Source organism: Indicator indicator, chromosome 7, assembly GCF_027791375.1.
Source record: "Indicator indicator isolate 239-I01 chromosome 7, UM_Iind_1.1, whole genome shotgun sequence".
In the NCBI taxonomy this organism is placed as follows: domain Eukaryota; kingdom Metazoa; phylum Chordata; class Aves; order Piciformes; family Indicatoridae; genus Indicator; species Indicator indicator.
The window spans coordinates 8,015,299-8,042,488 of record NC_072016.1 but is presented as its reverse complement, the minus strand read 5'-3'; the positions used below and the strand labels follow the sequence as shown (position 1 = coordinate 8,042,488).

Sequence of the window (27,190 nt, the reverse complement as noted above, 5' to 3'; positions counted from 1 at the left end):
AATGTTTGCTGATGTGTTTCAGCAGAGGCCAGACTGTACTGCCTGCTGTGCAGTGCCAGTAGAATCTCAAATGCATAAAACATATGCATGTTTTCTCCTGCCTGAGTGCTTCACGAGGGGATTTGGAAAATCACAAGTTTATCTAAAATGTATAAACCTGTGCAATTTATTTACAGGAAAATATACATTTTAAAAAAAAAAAGGATCGTTCTTTTAACCACATATAGGATTGGTTAAGTGTACTGTGAGGAAAAGGGTATTCGATTTCCTTCTTTTTAAACTCTCTTCTCCCTACTGCCAGTGAGCCCGCTTGGCATGACCAGGCAGCTGCAGCTCAAAGTATCCACATCTGTGATGTGCTTTGCCCTGGAAAAAGTGAAAAGTAAATTTCATTTTACAAACCAGCTTCAGAAAGATGTTGTGAGACTCATTTAAGGATTTAAATGAACCCAAAAATCCTAAAATTGAAGAGATTTTGAAAATGCATACCAGGAAAACATTTTTTCCCCAAAGTCCCATGGGACTGAACAATCAGACAGGAACTTTTTCAGTTTGAATTTGTATGTGGGGGAATCATTAAATACTGTGGGTTTTTAAGCACTGGGCTTTCTGAAGAAACAACAAACTTCCTTTAAACCTGCAGGTGAAATCTGTTACAGGAGCCTCCTGATGGGCCTTTAGCAGAGCCATTTTGCTACATGACAGTTAAGTGCTTAGAGTGCTACCTGGTTGGGAGTGGGGAGATTACCCTCTTTAGCAAGGTAATTCCTCCACCTATTATTCTAGGAAAGGGAGGGATCAGACCATTCTTTGTAAATCTGATTTTTGTTAATGTTAAGAGGTTCAGTACAGGAATTCTATTACATGTATAGAAATATTTACTACAGCTACAGGGTTATCATCAATGGTACAGAGTCAACTTGGAGGCCTGTGGCCAGTGGTTTCCCCCCAAGGATCGGCACTGGGTCCAGTTTTGTTCAATATCTTTATCAACGACCTGGATGAGGGAATTGAGAGTACCCTCAGGAAGTTCACTGATGATACAAAACTGGGGGGGTTGGCTGACACTCTGTCAGGCTGTGTAGCCATCCAGTGTGACCTGGACAGGCTGAGAGCTGGGTGCAAGCAAACCTCATGAATTTTAATAAGGACAAGTGCAGGGTCCTACATCTGGGGAGAAATAACAACAGGCACCAGTACAGGTTAGGGGCTACCCTGCTGGAAAGCAGCTCCACAGAGAAAGACCTTGGAGTGCTGGTGGACAGCAAGTTCTCCATGAAACAACAATGTGCTCTTGTGGCCAAGAGAGCCAATGGGATCCTGGGGTGCATCAAGAAAGTTGTGTCCAGCAGGTCTAGGGAAGTTCTTCTACCTCTCTACTCTGCCCTGGGGAGACCACACCTGGAATACTGTGTCCAGTTTTGGGCTCCCCAGTTCAAGAGAGACAGAGAGAGAATCCAGCGGAGAGCCACAAGGATGATTAGGGGACTTGAGCATCTCCCCTGTGAAGAGAGACTGAGAGCCCTGGGGCCGTTTAGTCTGGAGAAGAGAAGACTGAGAGGGGATCTGATCAGTGGTTCACAGTGATAAGACAAGGAACAATGGCTTCAAACTGGAACATAGAAGATTTCACCTCAACATGAGGAGAAACTTCTTTCCAGTGAGGGTGACAGAGCACTGGAACAGGCTGCCCAGGGGGCTTGTGGAGTCTCCTTCTCTGGAGACTTTCCAAACCCACCTGGATGCATTCCTGTGTGGATTACCCTAAGTGATCCTGCTCTGGCAGGGGGGTTGGACCTGATGATGTCTTGAGGTCCCTTCCAACCTCTGATATACTGGGATACTGTGAAATCGAAAATTGCGTTTTCTTTGAGACATTGTGCCCCTACTGTTGTCCCAGTAACACCTGAATTACTGTAATTTAAAGAGATTTGAAGAAATCGAATGTTTCTTTGGCAATATTTTACTTATTTTCATTGTTTAATAGCTCCTTTGCAGGAGTTGAACAGTGGCTCTTTGGGTGATAAAGGAGTGGGTACGGACTCGGGATAATATTTTTTTTTCCTTTCCTGAGAATATTTTGCACCATTCACGCTACTCGACTCAACCTGGGCAGGTAATTGGCTTTGCCCAGGCTTCTCGCCGAGGACGCGGAGCTCGGCCCTGCGCCACGGCTGCTTAGTCCTGTCTGATGGGACTTCAGGTTGCCTCGCTGAAGGGGCTAGAGTCGGCATAGGGGAACTAGTGAGCACAACCAGATGTAACAAGTAAAAACAGTTGGGGTTTTTTAATATAAATTTTTAAATAAAAGTTTTATTACTCATTCAGGGGGAGAACTTTTACTGCTGTTCCACCTCGGAGCTGGCTCACAGCACTAAGGCTCAAAACCCGCCGCGCCCCGACCCCTGGCAACAGCCCTCCGGGACCGCTGCTTTCCACTGCTCAGCTCTCAGCTCACACTTGCCTTTGGCGCCCAACCTGCCCCTCACAGGGAGAAACCACTTTTCCCAAATCCATGGGGGGATCCCTACTGAAAAGGGAGACGAGACAGTGTGAGCAGCTTTCTCCAGCTTCAAAAAGGCCACTGAAACACTTTACAAACATTAAAGAGGAGATTCCCTTCTGTGTCTTCCGTGTCCCTTCTCCAGCGCAGAGACGGGGCATTCTCTGTTCTGTATCTCCCCTTCCATCTGCTGCCGTATGATTCGCGCCGGTTCGTGTTGGGGGAGGCTTCGCCGCCATTTTGCTTGCGTGAGGGGTGAGCGGGACGTTGTGCTGTAGAGGCCGAAGAGGGGGAGAAGGCGGTGGGAGTGAAGACCACCTCAGGAGTCACGCCGAGCACTTGTGCGAAGAGGAAACGGTGAGGGCGGGCTGAGCGTCGGCAGGAGGCACCGGGGCGGTCGCCTCCCCCATCCCTCGCAGATATGTATATAAAGCAGGTAAGCTGGCGGGCTCTGAACTGCCCACCTTGTCTGGTGTGGCCTGGTCGTGGCTGGCCCGGTTTGTCCTGGCCTTTCTACCCTACCCTGGTGTTGCGGGGGGAATCTTCATTCAATCTCTGGGCTAGCGGCAAAGCCAGGTCCCGGGCCCACATCAAGAGGCCCTCTGGCTGATGGCGCGCGTGAAGGCCTTCGCCGCTGTCCCGGGGAGAGACACCGCGGCCCTTGGTGAGGGGAAGCGTCCCCCGGCCCGGCCACGGAGCAAGCCCGCCATGTAGTGTGGGGGATGCTTTCTTTGGTTCCCGTGGCTGGTTTAATTTGTTACTGGTGTGAAGAGGTTTTGAAGGGAGACCCTCTTGGACCCAGGACATTTTTCGCGGACTGTGCGAGGACAGGATAGCCCTGGTGTCCTGGTCCTCGTCCTCCACACGATGAGCATCCCAAAGCTCGGAGGCTCTTAGTCGTGCTAGGTTCATACACTCCTCATTTGTCAGGTTGCGTCTATCAGCTGTTGAAGTTGTGGGGGTCTCCTCTTTTGTATATATATTTTTTTAGTATGCACGTGTTTTAATCTACGTGTAGTTTCATTGGGAAAACGTGACCGTGTTGGGGGTTTCAATTCAAACTGTGTTTGTTTGCCGCTTCCTCCAGCAGAAACTGTTTGATTGGGGTGATGCTTTAGGCCCTCAGGCATGAACTCTTCAATCTGTTATACTTCATACTTGACGGGCGACCTGTAGCTAACCTTCAGTTAAAAAGAAGGTTCTTGAGTAGACTTTCCAATCCGTTTCTAAGATTGAGGTAATCATTAACGTTACCTTTGTAGCATAACACTCCAATCGTATTGCATAGTATGGCTGAATTTCTTTGGCTACTTTTGTACCACTGCCTATGCCTGTTCATACAGAGCCTCCTAGGATTCTCATTCTCGGTGGACTCAATTTACCTAGCTTTCTGAAACCCTGCGGGTTTTATTATTAAGGAAAAATACTTCATGTTTGGAAGTGCATAAAAAAACAGATTTCCATCAACTGTTTGACTGACTAGGGAGTGTTTCAAATGCCTGTTGATAGTGTTTTAGTAAATCACAATGTGATTACAGGTGTACGCGTTGCTTTAAAGCATTAATTGTTCTGCAGATTTGAACTGCACAAAAGAAAACAGTTATGAAGATATATAGAATCAGAGTAAGAAGCTCAAATTAAGTGAGAACAGAAGAATTAATTTCATCTGAAAAAGACTTACGTGGTCAGTAACCAATACTGTACTAGGAGCCATAGAAGAGGGTGTTAACAAGGTGTGAAAGTGAGAATAAAATCGTTGATGGTGAATTTTTCCCCACCATTGTCGTTTATGTTGTTGCTTCACAGAAATAATTTTTACCTCCCAGCTCCAGGAACTATTTCAGTTATAATCTGAGGCTATATAAGACAGTTAAGAAGTTAGGAGGCTTCAGAATTTGTAGGGATGCACGAAGTGAGAAGTTCTTCAGGAAAAGCTTTAGAGGAGGAGGGAAAGTGGTGTTCAGAGTCTGCCTGTGTTATACTCTCATGGTGCCTGAATTTGTGCATGGTGGAAGTTTATGCTTCTACAGTAATATCAAAGAAAGCATGGTTCATTGTTTTTACCTTTTTGTAGATGTTTTTGCATTCTTACGAGATTGAAGTAGATCAATTATTCTCTTCTGGATGTTTTTAGAATATTGTAGATAAACTAGAAAAACACTATAGAGCAATTTTTTATGAAATTTGATGTATTGGAAGCAGCATTGTTTGCCAAATACTGTTTTTTAAAAATATTACTTATTTTTCAAAATTTGAGTGAGCAAAAGTAGTTGCCATGGCCTAGAGTTGGTTTCAAGACCTGACGAAGATTATTTGCTGTTCCTGTACCTTTCCAGGTACAGAGCTTGCACAAGTCTCCGCTGGCAGATGAGGCAGACCTGGTTTTTGTGGCACATGGCGGGGTCTGTGTTCACAGTCACAGTGATTGGAGCTTTCAGTTAATCCATTGTCTTAAAAATGCTTTCTGCAATTTGGTCCATTAATTTAGGAAATCCTTAATTACTTCCAATGCATTTGGTTTGGGTTTGAATTTGAATACTGTGCAGGTACTTGATGAGAACTGTATCTTGCTTGAGGAGAAGGAGCATAAACATTTGCAATTCAAAAAAAGTTTAAATGGGCAAAGTTTTGGAGGAAGTTTTATTGGAGGACTGTTCCTTTTCCAGAATAGCTGCTCATGCTTAGATCTGATGTCCAATGGTCATCAGATTAGTATTAATAACTTTATGCCTACCATATTCTTAATTTCAGATTCTGGTAGTAAAATAATTTTGCAAAGAGAATATGACGAGGAAGCCATAGTGCTTGGGAAGAGAATGGCTCTGTGGTTTCTGATTAAAAGTCAGTTAATGCCTTTACAGAAATTGAAATGACAATCTCATTGTCTGACATGGCTTTTCATTCAGTTTTTGAGAGATAGTTTTAATCCTTTGGTTACAAACAAGTGGTAAGAGCAGTTTTGCTGTCTTCCTAACAAGTAATTCTTTGTTGATGATAGTTGTCATGGTGAAACATTGCAATTACTTTTAACAATATCTTGCTTCTCTTCAGGAAGAGCTAAGCGAAGGACATAATGATTAAATGTCAGCTCTAGTTCTTTTCTAACTGTTCTTGCTGAAAGATCTGCAAAGAGCAAAACTTTAATGCGGCTGCTGTCTTTTTGATGTTTTGCTGAACAGAGCAAAGCTGCTGTATAGTCTTACAGCACAGCTTTAACGTTTGGAAAAGGTTGCTTAATGCTGGAATGAATCAATTTCTCTGCTCTGAAGAACCAAAGTATTGTATATTGTCGCTCTACCTTGTATCTTACTTGCTTGGCAAGTAACTCAAATAACTACTGAAATAGAATAGTTGAAATTTGAGATGCGGCTTTGAGATGACTGCTGTGTGGCTCCTCAAGTAGATTGTGTAGGTTTGTATTTGTCTGCTTAGGAAGTGAATTCACTAGAACCAAGATAGTTTGCCTTTTTAACTTTCCCTTTAGGCTGCAGAGTAAAACGAAATATGACTGTATTGAAGGTACTATAGGCAGAATTTTTGCACTTCTCTGCAATTGCTTGGAAAATTTGTAGACAGAATTCTTACGCTGCATGTGAATTGCATTATAAAAACTAAAAATAATTTGGGACTAGGATAAATGCTTGTTACACTGAGTTTGCCCTTCTTGTATGTAACATTTAATGCAGTACATCTCTTTTGTGTGTCATTTTTACAAGATTATCAGAACTCTCATGTTCATAGTACTTTGGTATAGGTAAGCACCAGTTTTTCTTGTGATGTGGGAAGAAAATCTGGCTCTTAAGTGCTGCTGCTGCTTAGATGAGTCTCAAGTTTTGTGATGTGAGTTGCTGATCTTCACCTGGAAGACTGAAGTTTATGTGGGAACGGTAGAGGAAATCAAATACAATTAATGTAAATAATCTGTAAAACTTTGTTACACTCTTCTCTTTAGGTAATCATTCAGGGCTTTCGAAGCTACAGAGACCAAACCATTGTGGACCCATTCAGCTCAAAACACAATGTCATTGGTAAGTTCTGATGCTTGTCTTTTGACAGTAACTAGAGTTGCACTTCTACTTCAGATTATGTTCATGTTAGAGTCTTTTATAGTTTTTAATACTCTGACTACATTTGATGACTATTTTCTGTCCTGGAAACTTGTTTACAGTTGTCTGTAATTTTATTGCAGTATGTGCGTTCCACTTGCAGAAACATAATGCTAACATTCAGTTTTACTGTGACAGTAGTATGTCCGAGTCTTCAGAAACTGAGTGAAGTCTGTAAACTTCCTATCTGCAGATCTCTGTAGTAGCCAGACCCACCCCCCTTTAAAAGCTGTCCTTGCAGGAGTAGCAGCAGAGAATTTGTATGGAACTACTTTTCTGCGTGTGTGTGTCCAAGTGTGATCACTTTTGATAAGTAAGCGTACTAGCTGCTATAAAATGATGCAGAGAAGATGATCCTCTTCCAGCTTTGGGGGAATGAATTTCTGGAATGTGTGCTGTCAAAAAAAAAGTTTCAAAGTGTAATTTCATACATAACACCTAATTTAACAGTGTATTGTCCACCATACTCATGCCTCTTCCTAATTTTGCTTATGTCTGCCTGGTTCTGCCTTTTCATTTGCATAGATTTCAGTGATTGTGCAGCAACTTTGAGACTGCTGACTCAACAGAAAACTGTCAGCTTTGGACATAAAAACTTAGTAGCCGTGATTTACCCAGAGACTGGAAAAGTGCATATACTTGCATAGTGTGTCCTATTATGCAGTGTTACTTCAGTGGGAGTGTGTTGGTGTGAGCTGAAATTCCCCCCCCACCAACAATAACCAGGCTAGCTCAGTCTGGAAGCAAATGAAAAGCTGTATTTACAAGCAGAGTCTAAAATCTACAATGAAATGCAATGAATATGTACAAATATACAAAATTCACAACATTCACAAATATATACAATCAACAGAAAAAGCACAATCGATCTCCCTTTGCTTCCCCCCAAGGGCACCCTCCCAAAGGGGCCTCCCTCTCCCAGGAGCTTCCCCCCCAGACCCCCCTGGACAGAGAAGCAGAGTTTAGTTAGAGCAGAAAGTTGTTAACTTAGCTGCCAAGGTCAGTGTGTTATCTTCAGCCAGAAGAGAAGAAGAAACAGCAGCCAGACAGCCCAGCAACTGCCCCCACTGCCAAACGCAGAATGTGCCGAATGCCTACTTTGTTTTGGGTAATAGTTCTTAAACATTTCTATCTATCCAATGGAAGTGTTTAGAACAATCGTTATTTTGCTTTCTTACACCCACTAGTGACTTATTTACATTCTTTCACTTTCTCTGTTTTGAACTTTGCAAGGAAAAATTAAAAAGACAGTTTCAAACCATCACAGGGAGCTAAAACTTCAGCCAGGTATTGGTGTTTTTAAAAGAAAAAATTAAAATCAGGCTTCACTGTTTTTTGTATTTTTAAAGACCTCATAGCAGTTCCAAAGACTTCATAGCAGTTCCAAGTAGTTTTGGGAATGAGGTGAATCTAGTGAGCATGTAGGCAGGAAGGGATGGAAAGCCTGAGCTGTTGGTTGCTGCTGGAAGGCAAGCAGTTTCAAAATCAGTATAGTAAGTGCTGATCTTAAAAATAAGAAAGCCTCCCTGAAATGCATCAGGATACACCCTGAGATTAATGTACGTTAGCGTAGTGCAGTATTCCTACTTTTGTTTCTAAATGGAGTGCTTTCAGTTTTTTTTAAAACAAGAAGTTTATATGCTACCTGAAATTCATGCAGTCAGCCTGAATGTACAGGAAAGTGATTTCCTTTGGTCAAATGCCAAAGAAAATGATGCTGGGACCAGAAGAGTTTGATTTTAGGTCTACTCTTCTTACCACTCCAAGAGATCAGTATTAAAAACAAAAGGATTGTTTACTGGTTTAACCGTTATTCTCATAGTGGAATAGCATTGGAGTTTGTAAGTCATGGTAATGTGTTTGAGTGGGGGAAGAGCTGCTCTCTTGTTCTCAAATAACGAGTAAGTAATCCACCTACTAATCTGTCTCATTCTCTTGAGATTTTGTTTGTCTGTGTTACATTTGGGTTCTCGAGCATTTAATGCGTGTTGCGGTGTTAATGTATATCAACTTGAGGTTATACTTTGTGTTTTATTTTTCAGTGGGAAGAAATGGATCTGGAAAAAGCAACTTCTTTTATGGTAAGTGTGGATTTCTTAATGTAATAGTACAGAGATGCTGGTGATAACCATGTTTCTTTCTTGTTACCAGAAGTTGGTTTACTACACATTCCTCCTCAACAAGGAATGACAGGTTGCTAATTACTTGATAGTGATGAAAGGCAGATTGAGTACACTTGTTTAATACTTAACCATCAGATTTTTCCCTAGTATTTGGCATCTCTTAATAAAGGCCTTCTACAACTTTTAAGAGGGAAAAATGTATTTACAGGAAATGGATTTTGAAAGTCACTCACCTTGAAAACCAGTTGTGATATTTGCAGTTGCTGTAGACATTTCTAGTGACTAAATTCTAAACTGGTTTCATAGCAGTATGGCACAGCTTACACAGCTTTTTAATGTATGGTTATGCAGGGGTTTGTGGAGTGGGAGCACCAAAGGAGGAACAGAGACGCTAGTCAAAGGTGTTAGTGGCCTTCGTGATGGTAGTCTTTATAAATTGTCAAGTATTAAGTATTTTAGCAATATTTTAAACCTAGCTCTGTGTGCTATGTATTTGTAGAGTAAAGCTCTTGAATCCCTACTTGTGCAGCATTGTTCATGCTTATGCAGTGAACTAGTGACATGGCCACAATGAGTCTTAGTGTACAGCAGACTGAGTTATAAAGTTCCAGCAGATTAAAGTTTTTAATGAAGAAACATTGTAAGATACTAGCAACAGCGTGACTGTGCTATACAACGGTAAAGCAGTATGTTTTGAGTTAAAGAAACTGTTGCATGGCTCCTTAAAGGAAATAATACATCTTCTGTTTATTTTACTACAGCAATCCAGTTTGTCCTCAGTGATGAGTTTAGTCATCTCCGCCCAGAGCAGAGATTGGCTTTGTTGCATGTAAGTGAAGGTGTATAACAAGACAAAAGAACAAGCTAATGCATTAAAACGTTACTGCAAAAATGGTAAATTACTGGGCTGTGAATATTTTAAGGCAATTCTTTTGAAAGCATCCTTAAACAGTTTTTGTTTCCCTTTGGTAAAAGGGAGTTTATTTTAAAGAAATACTTTATGTTGATAATGCTCACTGGTGAATGCATATCACAAGATTTTCAGAAGTAAAAATGCATGTAATGCATCTTACACAGATGTTCTTGGCTTGAAATCCTTGAAAGGAAAAGGGAAGCGGGATTGTCACAGAAAAGGGAAGATGAATGAGCACAAAATCCTTCCAAACCTAACCAAAATATCTCCTTTCTCAGGAAGGTACAGGTCCCCGTGTTATTTCAGCATTTGTGGAAATTATTTTTGACAATTCTGACAACAGGTTACCGGTGAGTTGAATAAACTACTTCAGAAATAATTTCAGATCAGATAGATCATTTCAGACTTCAGTAATCTCAGTATTATAGAAGTCTTCAGTATGATAACTCCTTTTGAGTCAGTTTTGGTAAAAAGTGTCATAAACACTCTGGATTAGTTATACTTGCCTACAGCAAGCAGTTAAATTTACTTTGTTTTGTTTTCTTAAGATTGATAAAGAGGAAGTCTCACTTCGCAGAGTCATTGGAGCCAAGAAGGACCAGTATTTCTTAGACAAGAAAATGGTGACGTAGGTACTTCTTTTCCTTAGCTGAGACTAGTATATTTCTGTAAAATTGTCTAGTCAAACTGAACACTTGCATCTCTAGCCTGAAATCAATCAAGTCAGTTGTGTAATACTGAGTACAGTATCAGTAGTTTGACAGCAAGGACATCAGTCCTTGTGTGGTAAATTCAAAGTCTGCTGTCTACAGCTTAATCCATTCATTAGTGTAGTGTTTAACTGCTTCTATGGTATTTCTTTCAGGGCTTTTGTAAATAGAAGAGTTAGCAGACTTTAAGATGGATTCATATTGTTTCTTTTGATACCTTTTCCTGTATTTGCCTCCTCTTTGCTTCAAGGTGCTCTTTCTTAATCTCTTTGCAGTGTTACAGTGTTGTAGCTATTTTCTGTTTTTATTCCCTCATTTCCTTTCAGCTGTTACCAAATAAAGAAGCTTCTTCAAACACATCATGCATTGCACACGGTGATTATAGTGTGTGATGTATAGTTGTGATACATCTCTGAATTCTTACAGCTGTCACTTTCACTGTAAGTGTTTTTAATAGTTTCACCATAATATTTCAGGAAAAATGATGTAATGAATCTTTTGGAAAGTGCTGGATTTTCTCGAAGTAACCCCTACTACATTGTCAAGCAAGGAAAGGTAAGATTCTTTTTCACAAAGTAGAAGAAATCACTATTAGCAATATCTCTTTTCCTGGATGCCATGTCTAGTTCAGTTATTGCAGAATTAAACCAAAGCCTAAAATTTAGTGCACATAACTCTTTCAGCCAAAATACACTTACTGGTTTTGTATAATACAAATTAAAAACAGTTACTTTCTTGTAAAAGTATGCAGCTGCTGAAATTTTATTGAAGGAAGCTGAGTTTTATGTTGAGTTTAATTGTATGAGTGATTTAATGTTGGATTAATGAGTGTTTCATGGCACAAACTGTTCTAAGACTTATAACCCCTACACTTTTGGGTTTATGGAGGCATTTAAACTATTTGGTTTAGCACCAGAACTTAAAAGCCCAAGCTTGAGTTTCTCCAAACAGAATTTTGAGCAGGTAATGATTTCTTCAGTTTACATAATACTAATGCTTTGAGGTGTAGCAGTAACTGGTAGCATATGAAAATGAGCAAAACTCATTACAAGTGGAATATTTGCCATTCTAAACTACCTGCCTCAATAGGAGTGCAGTATGGTATATACTAGGTATCTGAATCTTCCTGCCAAAACCTCAGGCAAAGAGGCAAAGCAAGAAAAGTACAATCTTTGATCTGTTGAGCAGGCTACTGAAATCATAGATCTTCATTTTCCAGATCAACCAGATGGCCACAGCTCCTGACTCTCAAAGACTAAAGTTACTAAGAGAAGTAGCAGGTACCAGAGTGTACGACGAGCGTAAAGAAGAGAGTATTTCGCTAATGAAAGAAACAGGTAAAAAGGGTTTTTAAGAAACGAACATTTTATGCCAGAGCAATTCAGATAACTTTAAAGGTTTATGGCTTTTTCAGTAAAGTTAATTGCTAGAAAGAGTTTATTTATGGTATGTTAAATGATGCAAAGCATGTCCTATTTCCTCCTTGAATTTTAAATATCTCAAAAGGTTTAACTACTGACTTCATGTCTGCTAGTAGTAGTAGAACTTTTTAGCTAGACAAGTAGGGATATATTTGTACTGTCCAAAACACAAGTTATGTCTGCTGGCAGCAGTCCAAAAATCAGAATACCTACTGCTATGCAAGCACTAAACTTCTATTTAGTATAGTCTATGTAAATATGAGCCAAAAGGGTACATTCTTTTGTTGCTTTACATAACTAGTATCAACAGTTCTGCTGTTGGAATGGCATTTTGGGGAACCCTGGGACATGGGTTCTTCTTTACACATTTTGTGACTGTTGATATAATTAATCACGGGAGGAGATTTGTTAGCTTTAAAGGTCTGGAAATGTATTACTGTGTTTAGCTGCGCTTCAAGATTGTCCTCTTTTCTAAAGAGGGCAAGCGAGAGAAGATCAATGAGTTGTTGAAATACATTGAAGAGCGACTGCATACTCTGGAAGAGGAGAAAGAAGAGCTGGCTCAGTACCAGAAATGGGATAAAATGAGGAGAGCATTGGAATACACCATTTATAATCAAGAACTTAATGAAACCCGAGCTAAGCTTGATGAGGTAAAAATTCTTGGTTAATAAAAAATGGAACTTGAACAGTTGATTTGCTTTTTCCCAGTGTCTCTTTGTGTTCCTCAGTATTCTTTACTAATTTACTAATTCCTCAACATTCTTTACTAATTTAACAAATTATTTTCTTAATTGGGGGGGCAGGTGGAGAACTACAAAAACCCAGAGTCTTGCTTCTTACACTATTGGTGATGTTTCTCTACAGCTTTCTGCCAAACGAGAGACCAGTGGAGAAAAATCCAGGCAACTGAGAGATGCACAGCAAGATGCTAGAGATAAAATGGAGGTAAGTCAAGATTCCTCTGTTGGTTGAGTAGTGGATATGGATCAGTAATGATGTTCTGGCATCTCATTGGCTGGACACTTCAGTGGTTCCAGGTACTGAAGTGACTGGTGATACTAGAGACTTAAGCACCACCATAGATAGGTCAACTTTTCAGAACTCAGAGACCAAGTGCCCCCAACTCCTTCTACTCCACTGCCCCATTCTAAACTGGGTAAAAGTTTCCTTTTAACAAGGCAGAAGTGTGTTAGGAGTTTTTGTGAGGGTGGAGGTAGGTTCTAAAACCATGTTGAATTCTGTTCTATTCTTTCATCCTGTTCAGAAATAGGAGAAATTCTTCTGCATTCTAACAGTCTGGTGGGTTTTGCTAGACAGTGACATGTGCACGCTGTGCTTAAGATACTGAATGTTCAAATTTGCCTAGGAAATAGAGCGGCAAGTTCGAGAACTGAAGACAAAGATTTCGGCAATGAAGGAAGAGAAAGAGCAACTTAGTGCTGAAAGACAGGAACAGATTAAACAGAGGACTAAACTGGAGCTGAAGGCTAAAGACCTACAGGATGAATTAGCTGGCAACAGTGAACAAAGGGTATGTAACTGCAATGAAGTCTTAAAATGTCATCACAAGGAAGAGTACTTGTACACCGATGTTTTAGGTTTGGAGTGCAGCAGTTTATTATTTTCTAAGGTTTGCTGGAGAGAGAGCTTAGTGTTTTGTGGTGTCTTTAGTGTGCTTCTGTGTATATAAACAGACTCCTGTGTAGTGGTCCCTTATCCTGTATGTTGCAAAATTGAGCACATAAAACTCTGATACCTTAATGGCTGCAAGTACTGGGAAGGAGAGTTTTGTTTGTAGCCCTAGCTTGAACTTGCCTGCTTGGGCTATGTAGACCTTCCTTGCTTGCATAGTTTAGCCTCTTGAGAGTGCTTCACTTCATCCCTTCTTGTTGTTCTGATTGGAACAGAATTCCTTTCTGTTGTGTTGAAACAGGGTAGTATCAGATAAACAATGGCATCTTACAATTAAATTGTTCTTTAGAAGTGTGTATTTATCTAATAACACAGTTCCTGATATTACCTAACCTTAAATACTGCTTTGTTTGACTTTCAGAAAAGACTGTTAAAGGAGAGGCAAAAGCTTCTTGAGAAAATTGAGGAGAAGCAGAAAGAATTAGCAGAAACGGAGCCGAAATTTAACAGTGTAAAAGAAAAAGAAGAGAGAGGAATTGCTAGGTCTGTGACATTGTACAATAGCCAAAGCATTAAATAACAAACAAAACCCCTTCCTCCAATGCTTCAAGATATTAGTAATGTCTATGCGTGCAGTTAATTTGGTTGTACCTGTTGCTTGAGAATGGGGCAGTTAGATGTACTTAAGAGATGGTCTGTAAAAAGCCTTCTTTGTTGTTGGGCAGAGGAACAGTATTTGGGGAGGTTAATTTTTAAGTTTAACCACTCCTTGTTTTTTGAAGTCTTCTGGGTGACTTTATGATTTATAGCATGATCCTTTTCTTTTTGTTACTGATTTGATGCTCAGACTTTAGAGCATGGTTTGACACTTTTTGAAAATTCTTGCAGTAATTCTTAATGCTTGCTGTTAATAAGTACAAGGTTTCTTTATAATACAGCATGTTTTTCCCTTCTCAAAATAGACTGGCACAGGCTACACAGGAAAGAACAGATCTTTATGCAAAACAAGGTCGAGGAAGCCAGTTTACTTCCAAAGAAGAAAGGGACAAGTGGATAAAGAAAGAACTGAAGTCTTTAGATCAAGCCATCAATGACAAGAAGCGGCAGATTGCAGCCATACACAAGGATTTAGAGGATACAGAGGCAAACAAGGAGAAAAATTTGGAACAGTACAGTGTAAGTTTGCAGCTTACTGCTTCTCGGTGTTTTTGAGGGAAAGGTTACACACTCAAATTTAGTCTTGGACAATTGGACTTCAGTGCTTATTTAGAAGGAAGATGAGACATTCTGGTTGGGTGTGGTCTCATAAAAATCTGTTCTTGAAAAAGCCTGCAGACAAATTCTGAATTCCTTTTAGCGCTGCACCTACCTTCGCTCTGTGTTGACTTTTCTTTTTTGTACTTTCCCCAGAGTGTTTGGTGGAAGTTTTTAGGAGCAGGTCTAGATCTGCCTTACTCACATACATGCCATTTCACATACATAACAATTTGTTATGTTTTTATAAAGACTTACATTATTTATATTCGGTGCTGCAAGCACTGCACTTTTGCACCACAATTGTAGCTGGTTGTAATTGTAAGCTGGTACTGTGCTCAAGTACCTGCTTTCCAGATTACTTGTAACTTCACATTTTTACTGCTTGCTCACAAAGGTAGATTTATTATTGGTGCTTTTGCAGGTTGAAGTTGGTTTAAAATGTTTGTAGGAATTGTTTCTGATATTTTATTAGTAATTTATTTTATTATTTTTAACAGAACTGTAGTTTTATACTCTTTTCTTTGTGTTAGAAACTGGACCAGGATCTTAATGAAGTGAAGGCTCGTGTTGAAGAACTGGACAGAAAATACTATGAAGTGAAAAATAAAAAGGATGAACTACAGAGCGAAAGAAAGTTAGTAATTAATTGAAATGTCTGACTCTTACTTAATTTGAAGGGCCCCAACCATGTAGTCATTAATATGGCATGTAGGTATGTTTTAAAAATGCCGCCATACATATGAATTCCTGCACTTCACCCTCCTATTAGATTAGCAGTCTTTGAAGACAATAATAAAAACTGTCTGGACTTTATTTACACTTAAAATATTGTAATTGGTTTTCTTCTGTAGTTATCTATGGAGAGAAGAGAATGCAGAACAGCAAGCTCTTGCTGCAAAACGGGAGGATTTAGAGAAGAAACAGCAGCTTCTCAGAGCAGCAACAGGAAAGGTAAGATACCTGGTACTTGAGAATTCCTTGTGGAAACTTGTCTTCTCATTCTTACAGGACGAGTCGTAATCATATCTGAAGGATATCACAGTTACTTCTTTGGTTGTGGTCTTAATGTCATAATTAAGATAATTACATTTGTAACTGGATTTTTAAAAAAACATTTACAGCTATATAACTAGTTGGAAATTAGTTTTGTAAGCTAAGGGTAATTGAGGAGACATAAAGAGACCAGGTAGAACTGGAATAATTTTAGGAGTTCTAATCTCTTTTAACTTAAAAAAACAAACAAAAACTCCAAACAACCAGATACAAACAAAACAAAAATGAAACAAAAACACCCAAACACAACCAAACAATGAGCAAACAGAAAAAACAAACACAATGAAACAAAACAAAAATCCAAAACCAAACAAAAACCAATACCACAAACCCAAACAAACAAAACCTCAACCACCACCACCACATTAAAAAACCCTACAAACAAACAAAAAAATCCCAAAGAAAGCCCCACAAAACCAAGAAGGAACAACTGCCTCCCCACCCTGAGAAGCAGCAGACTCAAATACTGTGGGTTAGTTAGCAAGAACTTGGCAAAAAAAAACTACAATTTTCACAAAGTTGAAGATAAAATGAGTATTACTTCTGCATCTTTTAATTGTAGAAGAATAATGAGTTATGTTTTAACAGGCCATTTTGAATGGTATAGACAGCATAAACAAAGTTCTGGAGCACTTCCGTCGAAAAGGCATAAACCAGCATGTTCTGAATGGCTATCATGGCATTGTCATGAATAACTTTGAATGTGAACCAGCTTTCTACACCTGTGTTGAAGTTACTGCAGGGAACAGGTAATTGCATGCTTTTAGTGTTAATATAAGTTAAAGCAGCCTGCAGTATTGCAATTCAGTTGATGCCAGTTGCTGCTAGAAGTTTTATTCTTTTGAACTCAAGCTCTTGTCTCTTTTTGGTCAAAGTGCTTTCTGTTTAGCATGATCAAACTGTTAGTCTGTTGAGAAGGAACTTGGAAGAATTCTGCCTATTTAAAAATGAATTCTAGCTGCTCTTGATCTTGCCTAAAAAGTCCAAAATCAAAATGACACAAAGACAACCCCCCCCCAACCCATACCCACTCCTCCCCCCATAAAAAAAGGCCCAGGCCTACACCTGCCATTTACTGTGAGGATTGGTAGTGAGGCTGAGCTGTATTGAACAAAGTGGATGGTATCTTCCAGTATGGAAAATGCTACAGGAAGCTGTGCTAATGGTTGATAACAATCAATTAGGTTTATTTCACTTAACACTAAAAAGTTTCATGGGTGAGGGTGGTCTCTAAACTGTCCAAAACTGCTATTAAAAAGCCATCTGAAAAGATGTTGAGTGTTAGCGAGTCTGTGTAATGTGTGTTCTAGGAGTAATAAGTGCCTTTTGGGTATCTACCACTTCCTGCAACATCTGATCAGTCCCTGTTTGAATTAATGAGTAGTCAAGCAAATGCTTGTTATAATGAAATGTAGACACTGGTATAAGAACAGGAAAGAAGACAGAGGTGTCATGATCTTGCTACACTATCACATATAAATGTTGATGCTACCAGAATTTGAAGTGCAGTTCCTAATCTGTGTCTGTGTGAACAAGGATATCTCTTCAAAGTACTTGACAGTTGTGTCTGAAATCTTGTACTCCATAGTTTGAAAAAAAGCATTAACAAGCAAACTAGTTCAACTTGGAAAAGAAGGATCACTATTTTCAGTCTCTTTCTTGCTAGTCATAGTCATGCACAGGGCATGTGATTGCTGTTACTGTTGATTGTGTACAGAGGCATAAGGTCCAAACTGTGTGTAAATCCATACAAAAAAGGCTGACTATTGTGTGTTGACAGTGTGGGGGACAGGTTTGTAGATGAACCAGCAGAAGCTGTGTAAACAGGGAGTTACACTATATACCTATTGAGCTGTTCTTGTGACTGAAGGGTGGAATGCAAAATTCTTAGCTGATTCCACATTAAGTGAAAGGAGTTAATCCACCTGCTTATGTCAAGACACAGCCTTGAAGAGAGGATGAGACACAGCTTTATATCAATACATTATTTAACGATACTGCATGCTGGCTGTTCCCATACATTAGTGCTTTTAGCAGTGTGAAGTTTTGCTTATTTATCGGTCTTGTTAATTAGGTTGTTTTATCACATTGTGGATTCTGATGAGGTCAGTACAAAGATCCTAATGGAATTTAACAAAATGAACCTTCCTGGAGAAGTGACTTTCCTGCCTCTGAATAAGTTGGATGTTAGAGATACTGCTTATCCTGAAACTAATGTGAGTTTGAGTTCCTTTTGAACCTTCTTCTACTTAATTACAAAGCCTCATATTTTGAATTGTTTGCATGTATTGCTTATTGCACAGCATTTGCTTTGCTTTTGAGTGCCTGCAATTAAATAATAATTGTAATCTGTGCTTCTCTTATAAGAAAATACTTAATTTCTTACCAGCTATTTGTTCTCTAAATACAAACTTCACCTTACAAGTAAATGGATGATGCTAGAAATAGAACTGTCTTGTGAACAGATAGTCAGTACTTGCTGAATTACTGAATTTTTCAAGCTGAAGTGCTGCCATGTGCAAAAACTGAAGAGCTGTGTTTTCTGTTACAGCCATGGACAATTTCTCAAAGTTACTGGAAATTAATTGTGTTTAAAAAAAATGCATAAATAAACCTTCAATTACAATCATTTAAAAGGTAGTTCTGAAATACATATCAGGAAAGTATCAGCTCTTCTTTGAAATGTTAGTAAGTCAACTAATAGTGCATATGTTAACTGCTTCCTACAATAATCATGATAGAAAAAGTTTTTGAGAAATAGATAAACAGAAGGAAAAAAAAGGAAACTGTCTTGACTTCTGATGTCCTTGTTTTGGGGAAGGCTTTACTAGTAAAGCTGTGTTAATGTTTGTGTCTTTCTCTCCACAGAAGGGAAAAATGCTGATAATTTATTACACTTGATAATTTTTTATACTTACTCAGTATTGCTTCAGTAGCAATTTAGTACTCAGATGAGATTCCTGCCAGACTCTTAATTGACTTAAGACTCGAGCTTTGATGTTAAAAACAAAAACTGCAAACTCCTGTAGTTGATTTCCATAGAGCATTCGTGTTTGTTGTAGGAATATTCGGTCAGTTGTCACCCTTCTACCAGCTGATACCTGGTTATTTCCTAAGTATCATTCACAATAATGTACTCTGAGTTCTGGGTTTGACGTCCTGAATGTGAATGATATACGCAAGCTCCAGAAGTCTTCCTTCTAAAAATTTGTTGATTGTGAAGCCACTGTTAATATTCAGTGAATTTGAGATAAGATAAACTTTGAGAAATCCTTGTGGTAGGACTGGAGTGTATTCCATTTTTACTCTTGATGGCAGTTTTTCTTCCATGGCTCTCTTGAATTCTGTGTATGAATTAGTTGCAATATATTTGTATCGATATGATGTTCTCACTAAAATTACTGTCACTTCAGGATGCCATTCCTATGATCAGTAAACTGAGATACAATCCAAGATTTGACAAAGCTTTCAAACATGTTTTTGGAAAGACTCTAATTTGTCGTAGCATGGAAGTGTCTACCCAGCTAGCCAGAGCTTTCACTATGGATTGTATTACTCTGGAAGGTAAATATTACAATTTTATTTATTGTAAGAATGATACCCCTGAAATGTCAGGCTCATTAAATGTGATCTGTTAGTGCTGTCAAAATACAATATGTTTGACAGAGATGTACAGTGTCGCGCTTCAAGTGCTTAAAAATACTGAATTTCTTCACAAATATTGGACTTTCTTATCTAAAAGTTAGTGGCTCAGTATCTCCATCCTGAGAACTGTGAAGCAGATTAAATTAATATTAAGTACTACTAAGTGCAGGGTGAATTCTTTGGCATACCAGACACACTAGTATGTTGCGATCTCTGAACTAATCTATATCTCTTGTTAGTTGCCTTTTCTTGGAGGGCAGATTCCTTGCAGGGTTATTGTTTGTTTTTTTTTTTTTTTTTTTCTCTTGTCTCCTAAAGTTAATCTGAAAAATTCCTCAGGGTGTCTGAGGAGGAAATCATTAATTTTTCAGTAACATCATGCTCTCAAGCCACAGATGCTGCTAATTACTCAGCCTATCTTGTTTTCTCCCTCACCAAAGATCTGAGATTTAATTTATTTTTTTCCCAAACTGGTAGTGCTAGTCATTTGCATTTTTCCTTTAATAAATTTTTCCTTATAGCTGCATGGTTTCAGAAATTAATTAATTAAAAAAAAAAAGTCCAGCTAATACTTAAAGATAATCATTGCAGTCTATGCTGGCCTTGAGATAGGAAATGCACTTTAACTTGAATACAGAAATAAACATTTCCCTAATTACTGTAAAAATACATATGTGATTCTTGGTAACTGCTGCAGCACTTCTGTAGCTTAGTTGAAATGTTCTAGTTAATCTTCTAGATTGTATTGTAGAAACTGCCGTGAACGTTATGGAGAGCATATAGCATGCAATTTATAAGCATGCAGTTTATAGTCTCCCTCTTATGCTTTTAGGTGATCAAGTCAGTCATCGTGGTGCTTTGACTGGAGGTTATTATGACACAAGGAAGTCTCGGCTTGAGCTGCAAAAAGATGTCAGAAAAGCAGAAGAAGAACTTGGGGAACTCGAAGCAAAGCTCAATGAGAACTTACGCAGAAACATTGAAAATATCCTTTTATTGTTCTTGGGGAAGGGTGTGATGGCAGAGTTTTTGTTTTGCAATTACAGTAATGAGTGAAAAATACTGCATATTAGGTGTGGCTTTTGTTTTGACTGTTGTTAATGCAGCTGAGTTCTATATGTTACTGTAGAGATTTTAGTAACAAAGAAATCAATGGCAAACCAGAAACAAACGAAACCCCTGCATGTGAAAATTGGTGTACAAACAGTGAAAATTACAGATTTTAAAAGATATCCATAGTTCGTGACTGAATGGCACTCTTTTTTAAAAGACTATTTTTAGATCAATGGAGCTAGTTAAGAAATAGTTTCTAACCATTCTGTTAATTTTTTTTTGGTAAAACTTCCATATTGGGGAAACTTGACTGAAAAATAGCAGTGAAGCATGCCCTTGACCAGTAGCTTGCTTCAGAAAGTGTCTGGCACTATAGCCTTCAGAAAAAGAGAAGCTTTTAATGTCCCCATTAAAATTTTATCTTGATCTTTAAAGCTTAGAGATGAGGTTAAACCTTAATTATGAGTTTGTAGTAACTGCTATAACCAGATATTATTGTTATCTGTTAATCTTCACTGCTTCTTCTGACTCATGCTGTATTTTTAGTGCTTGTGTCCTGAATTGGTGTGTTACATAGTTCACTTATGCTGTGGGGAAGAGATGGAGAGCATTGTGTTATAATTAAGCTCTAACTTGCTTGACAGTCTTGGTATTTTCAGTCCTTGTACAAAAATTAAAGTGACTGTCAGCTTTTTCTATAACTTCTTTTTCTATAACCTCTTTTTTGAGATCCAATATCTAGAGTTCAGGGACAAGGGAAGTTTATGCAGTCTTCCTCCCCCTGCCCCTTTCCTCCATTATCCATGTCATTCTGTCCTTTGAACTGAACTCCTTTGTTTTTTCTGTGCCGCCAGCAGTGCGTTAAGAGACATATTTGGGGCAGTAGATAAGCAGAACACTGCAACCTATTCTTAGATCCACAACTGATTAGCAAAACTTAATGAGACATAGGTACGTGGTTTTTTGAAGTCAATGCCAGAATGTTGAAATGTTCTTCTTAAATGTAACTTAAATAGGCTGAATTTGCCAGCTGGCTTTATGTACACCAGCGCTGATGAATGTCTTCCACCCTTGCCTGTAAGCAAATGTGCAGGACCTCTTTTGTGTATCTACAGTTAAGCATTTATTAAGTATGGTGTTTTCTCCTTAGGTAGTTTTTAAGCTGCAGCTGTGTAGGCATATAGTTTGAAAAGGATTTGTGCAGAAACTAATTTTAATACTTATCCCAGTGTGCGTTGTACAGGTAGCCTGCTTTTTGTGACTAGGAATGGGAGATTGAATTTCTGTTGCTTGTAGTTAAATTCCTCAGTTACCTGTTAGACCCATTGGTGGTGCAAAATTACCAGCTAAATTAAGCTTTCTTCATTTTTTTTTTTCCTTTGTGTTGATAAGAGTGCTCAAGTAACTTCTGTGGATAATTCTTGATTTCTCCTGGGCAACTGAATATTTCTGGTTTTTTTTTTTTTTTGTTTGATGGCAACTGAATATGCTATGTGGACTAAGAATTGAAGGTACTAATAAGTATAAAATGTCTTTTAAAACAAGGACAGAGTTTTCCTTAGCACATGGTATGGATTAATAATGAGATTGACCAGCTAATGAACCAAATGCAGCAAATTGAGACGCAGCAGAGAAAGTTCAAAGCCTCTCGAGACAGCATTTTGTCAGAGATGAAAATGCTGAAGGAGAAAAGACAGCAGTCTGAGAAGACATTTATGCCTAAGGTACAGTATGGAGATAATGAAAGCTGGTTTTGTATATAAATTGTTTCATTAATATTGCAGATAAACTTGCATTTGTTTCTGGTTAATATCATAATATGAACTATGAAGAGGTCACTACAGATGTCACAAAAATATTTACGTAAGGAGAAAAATGAAATTCATATAAATTTGCAGATTGCTGAGGATTCTATTTAATATCTGTTCTGTAGCAACGCAGTTTGCAGAGCCTGGAGGCAAGTTTACATGCTATGGAGTCCACTAGAGAATCGTTGAAAGCAGAACTGGGGACTGATTTGTTGTCTCAGCTCAGTCTTGAAGATCAGAAACGTGTGGATGCTCTTAATGATGAAATTCGACAGCTGCAGCAAGTAAGGAAATTGAAAGGTCTTGCCATTAAATGTACCTTCCCAGTAAACTTGGTTTTGTCCATTCATATGAGAAGTCACTTCAGAATATAATGTAGTTAAAGTGGTGGTTCATTTATGTCTAGAAGTTTAGAGGCTAGTATCTTAACTACTGGGAAGGTTTCTAACTGTAAGAAAAACAATTATTAAGTCTCCCTGCCTCAGCATGAAGAGTGGTTTTGTTTCTCTTAATTGTATTAACTAGGGAAAACCAGTTGTTTAGGAGTCAGTTAAGGCAATTAATAGTTTTCATTTCTTTCAGGAAAACAGACAACTTTTGAATGAGAGAATTAAACTAGAAGGCATTATTACAAGAGTTGAAACATATCTCAATGAGAACCTGAGAAAACGCTTAGATCAAGTGGAACAAGTAAGAATTTCCTCTTAAATGTTCTTTGGCAATCCATTTTTGGTTTATTTCCAGGGCTTTCACTTACTCGTAATTTGATAAATACTCATTTGTTCTCTTGCATTATCTGTAATGGGTTTTGTTTCCCTATATGCAAGCTAAGTGTTTTACTTAAACGTCAACACAGTATTTTAGGCATCTGAGTTTTTGACAGAAATTCTACTCTAAAAACCAAGCCTATCTGTAAACAGGACATGATAGATTTGTTTCAAAGTCTAACTGTTCTCTAAAACTTTACTGAAATTTTTAAAACAGTTACATGCAGAGTAGCAGAAGATAACTTGTTTGTCTGGTTTATACTTTTCTTCCCCTCTGTACTGAAGCTTTGTGGCATTTACTTTGTCCCATAGGAACTGAATGAGCTTCGAGAAACAGAAGGTGGTACAGTTCTGACTGCCACCACATCAGAGCTTGAGGCTATCAACAAACGAGTGAAAGACACACTGGCACGGTCAGATGGTGGGTAGCATCATTTTTATTTTTCTTCTTATTTTTTGAAAGTTCACACTGAGCATATTTTTCTTTAGAAATAGACAACAATATGAGAAGTAATCATGAATTTCAAATACACTGCAGTGGTTACATAGCCTGTAACAGATTTTTGGAACTTAAACCAAAAAAATGAGAAAATTTTGTGCATGTTGTAGGTAAAAGAAAGTGCCTGCAATTGCATGGTAATACTGATAAGTGTGTGTGTGTGTTGGTGGGAGCAGAGTTGTGGCTTCAGGGCATAGTACTTTTGAAGCAACTCCTTACATAAGCATGATTTTAAATAGTTACTCTTGACCTTTGTCTATCTAAAAGTAAATTACTGTCAGATAGGAAACAGCATCTGTATGACTCATGACTCAGAACTTTTATTTTGCTTCTCTTCTAGACTTTAATATGACCTTAGTATGTTTGGGTTTTTGAAGCCGTATACTCATGGAGAAGAAATAAGACAAAAAGCTGAAAAACCCTCTTAAAATTAACTTTCTATTCCTTAATAGATATTTTTCTTCAGATTTGTCTTTTTGTTTCATAAATATTTGACTGGATAATTGCTGATCTTATTCAAGCTAGTAAGTCTTACTCTCACCCAATACCACAGATCTGGATAATTCTATTGACAAAACAGAAGCAGGAATTAAAGAGCTTCAAAAGAGCATGGAACGTTGGAAGAACATGGAAAAGGAGCATATGGATGCCATTAACCATGATACTAAGGAACTTGAAAAAATGACTAACAGGCAAGGCATGCTTCTCAAGAAGAAGGAGGAATGCATGAAGAAAATCCGAGAGTTGGGTTCGCTTCCACAGGAAGCTTTCGAAAAGTATCAGACTTTAAGTTTAAAGCAGGTAATAAGTGTACTTGTTTTCATGTTTCATGACCTGAAATACTAGTGTCAAGTACATCTCGAGCATCATCTCTGATGTGTTAATGTTTTCCATTTGCAGTTATTCCGTAAACTGGAGCAGTGCAATACAGAACTGAAGAAATACAGTCATGTCAATAAAAAAGCTTTAGATCAGTTTGTAAATTTCTCAGAGCAGAAAGAAAAACTGATAAAAAGACAAGAGGAGCTGGACAGGGGTTACAAATCCATCATGGAACTGATGAATGTCCTTGAGCTCAGGAAATATGAGGCTATTCAGCTGACTTTCAAACAGGTAACAAAATGACAACAATTGTGAAGACACTGGTGCTCAAATCAAATTGTCCTGTGTGTAGCATCTGTATGGGAGGATGCAGATACCAGATACATCTATTCTGTAATAGTAGAAGGCAGTATCATGTAACTTGAGGTTTGGGCTTTTTATTTTAATATTGAAAAAGAAATAGGCTAGCATTTTAAATAGATATCTTGGTTGTATTAAAACTCTGGCTTTGCTTTAAACATCTTAAATATTTTATTTCTGGTGAATCTCTTTTGTTCTATGCACAACCCTTTCTGGGCAATGTCTGGTAAAAAAACTTTGCACCAAATCTGTTCTCTAGATTTAGTGAAATTGATTCCTAGTTTTAATGAAGGATCTTAGCTACAAAGCATGTGAAGTCTTCTCTTAAAACGTCATTTGCTTAACTGACATCTCATCTGAAGTTTGCTGAAGTAAGTTGTATTTGCTTTTGGTTGTGTTTTGTTTTAATTCTTTTGTTTAACTGTGACAGTTATCATACTAGATGTTTTAGAACCAAGTTCTGTATAGCATGTTTCTCACTTTGCTTAAGAATGAATGTGAATCTCTGCTTTGAAGCAGATGTTTAATGTGGTCATGTAAAAAGCAGCTGATTTTTGTCACTCAATTTCACTTTGCAAAAATAAGCTGCTTTACTGACTGTTTCTCTTTCAGGTGTCAAAAAATTTCAGTGAAGTATTCCAGAAGTTAGTCCCAGGTGGCAAGGCCACGTTAGTGATGAAGAAAGGAGATGTGGAGGGCAGTCAGTCCCAGGATGAGGGTGAGGGCAGCACCGAGAGCGAAAGAGGATCTGGATCTCAGAGCAGTGTTCCATCTGTAGACCAGTTTACTGGAGTTGGCATAAGGGTAAAGAAAATTATTTGTTTCAGTACGCCAAATATTTGTGTAGATGGCCTTTTAAGTTTTTTCTTTTGGCACTATTTAATTGGTCTTGTTTATTAGAATCACAAGTGATGTGGTTTAATAATTGGGAATCATCTTGCTCTTGCATTTAGGTATCATTCACGGGGAAGCAGGGTGAAATGAGAGAAATGCAGCAACTTTCAGGAGGACAGAAATCCTTAGTGGCCCTAGCCCTGATATTTGCAATACAGAAGTGTGATCCAGCTCCATTTTACTTATTTGATGAAATTGACCAAGCCTTGGATGCTCAGCACAGAAAAGCTGTTTCAGGTAGCTGTCTACCTTGTATTCATCTTCATTGTGGTTGAAGGTCTTCTCATTCCTGGTGTTTAAGATAAAATCTCAAAAGGCAGACTTCTGGGTATCCCAGTATGTGTTAGAATTTTACTTTGTGCCTTTTGAAGCTTTCATAAACTTGGGTTTAAGTAGCAGCTCTGTGTTGTCTACATCTAAAGGGTCGCCTACTACACTTCAGTGTGGTGGAAATAGTCCTGGTTTTAAGTGTAGCTTGTTTGTTTTGTTGGTTTTTTTTTTTTTATTAACTTTTAGTTCGTTGCATTGTTGGCAAAGTGCTTACTGTGTTTTTCATTATGGAAGTTTAATTACCTTACTGATTTTGCTGAGTTGCTGGATTTGTCAGAGTTAATACTGAATTGATAATACTTAAGCCTGGTATAGGTCTTCTCTTGATTGTTTTTTTGTTTGTTTTAGTAACCAAAAACTCTTTCTGAATAAAGAACAGCAAACTCTTTGCCTGCCTCATTAGGACCTGTCCTGCTTTATTTAAAAGTTTGTTGAAAATTAATAAAGAATTTTTCTGTTCCTTTTACAGATATGATTATGGAACTAGCTGAACATGCTCAGTTTATTACAACAACTTTTAGGCCTGAACTGCTTGAGTCAGCTGACAAGTTCTATGGTGTAAAGTTCAGAAACAAGGTAAATTATATTTTAGTTACAGCATTTAGTGAGAACCTTATCAAGTGTGTCTGCAACTTAAAGAGTTTGGAGTGTATCAGCCTGTGATGGTTTTCTAGTTATATCACAGTCTTGTGTAAAAGTTTTTGCTTTCCTGAAAAAGAATTTAAATATCTTGTCATATTTTTTAAAGGGAATTAGAAATTGATTAGAGGCTTGTTGCTGAGTCTTAGGGTCTTCAGAAATGAGTCTTGCTCTGCAGGAGATACTTTGGTAACTGTGTATTTCTTTTTGTTCCACCAGGTTAGTCATATCGATGTGATCACAGCAGAAATGGCCAAAGACTTTGTAGAAGATGACACCACACATGGTTAAACAAAATTGCACTCACTGCTTGTTTGGAAGATGCGTATAGTGCTATGTTTATGCCAGGGAGCTGTAAATTTTAAAATATGAATTATTTAGTCCTTGTTTAAAATAGTTTTTGAATATATGTTTTAACCAAGACCCCAGAAGGCTTAGTTTCAAAGGAGCTTCAGTATCCATTTTGTCTCTGTTGCTGTATTTTATAAGATAATGTCACCTTTATACAGTACCTGTAGTTTGGAAATTTTACTCTCCTCCCCCAAATCTTTTGTAAAGTGTCTGTTGCTGTTTTAAAGCTTTTTAGAAAGTGCTAGTTGCTCCTTCTTAAGTATAATGTTATCAGTTACTTTGCCTCACATGTTTGTTTTTT

The 27,190-nt window shown here is 38.2% G+C and overlaps 1 protein-coding gene across 1 annotated transcript; it reads left to right on the top strand.

Moving 5' to 3' along the window:
* The first annotated feature begins 2,924 nt into the window (after window positions 1–2,924).
* Window positions 2,925–26,894, top strand: SMC3 (structural maintenance of chromosomes 3). Its single transcript, XM_054382780.1, has 29 exons — window positions 2,925–2,939; window positions 6,456–6,531; window positions 8,652–8,690; window positions 9,494–9,561; window positions 9,924–9,995; window positions 10,194–10,273; window positions 10,832–10,910; window positions 11,575–11,692; window positions 12,254–12,429; window positions 12,644–12,724; window positions 13,146–13,310; window positions 13,833–13,954; window positions 14,374–14,587; window positions 15,199–15,302; window positions 15,520–15,619; window positions 16,310–16,470; window positions 17,796–17,937; window positions 19,135–19,285; window positions 20,199–20,351; window positions 21,992–22,143; window positions 22,353–22,511; window positions 22,810–22,917; window positions 23,307–23,415; window positions 24,047–24,294; window positions 24,394–24,606; window positions 25,288–25,479; window positions 25,629–25,806; window positions 26,369–26,475; window positions 26,758–26,894. Exons 1-29 carry the CDS (start codon window positions 2,925–2,927, stop codon window positions 26,827–26,829), a joined length of 3,654 nt encoding a protein of 1,217 aa, XP_054238755.1. The 3' UTR covers window positions 26,830–26,894.
* Window positions 26,895–27,190: the final 296 nt, after the last annotated feature.

Excerpts from the sequence above, each read along its gene's own strand:
- SMC3 (XM_054382780.1), top strand. Across the intron at positions 8,691-9,493 it reads AAAAAGCAACTTCTTTTATG|CAATCCAGTTTGTCCTCAGT; the intron begins GTAAGTGTGGAT and ends ATTTTACTACAG. Across the intron at positions 24,607-25,287 it reads TTCAGCTGACTTTCAAACAG|GTGTCAAAAAATTTCAGTGA; the intron begins GTAACAAAATGA and ends TTTCTCTTTCAG.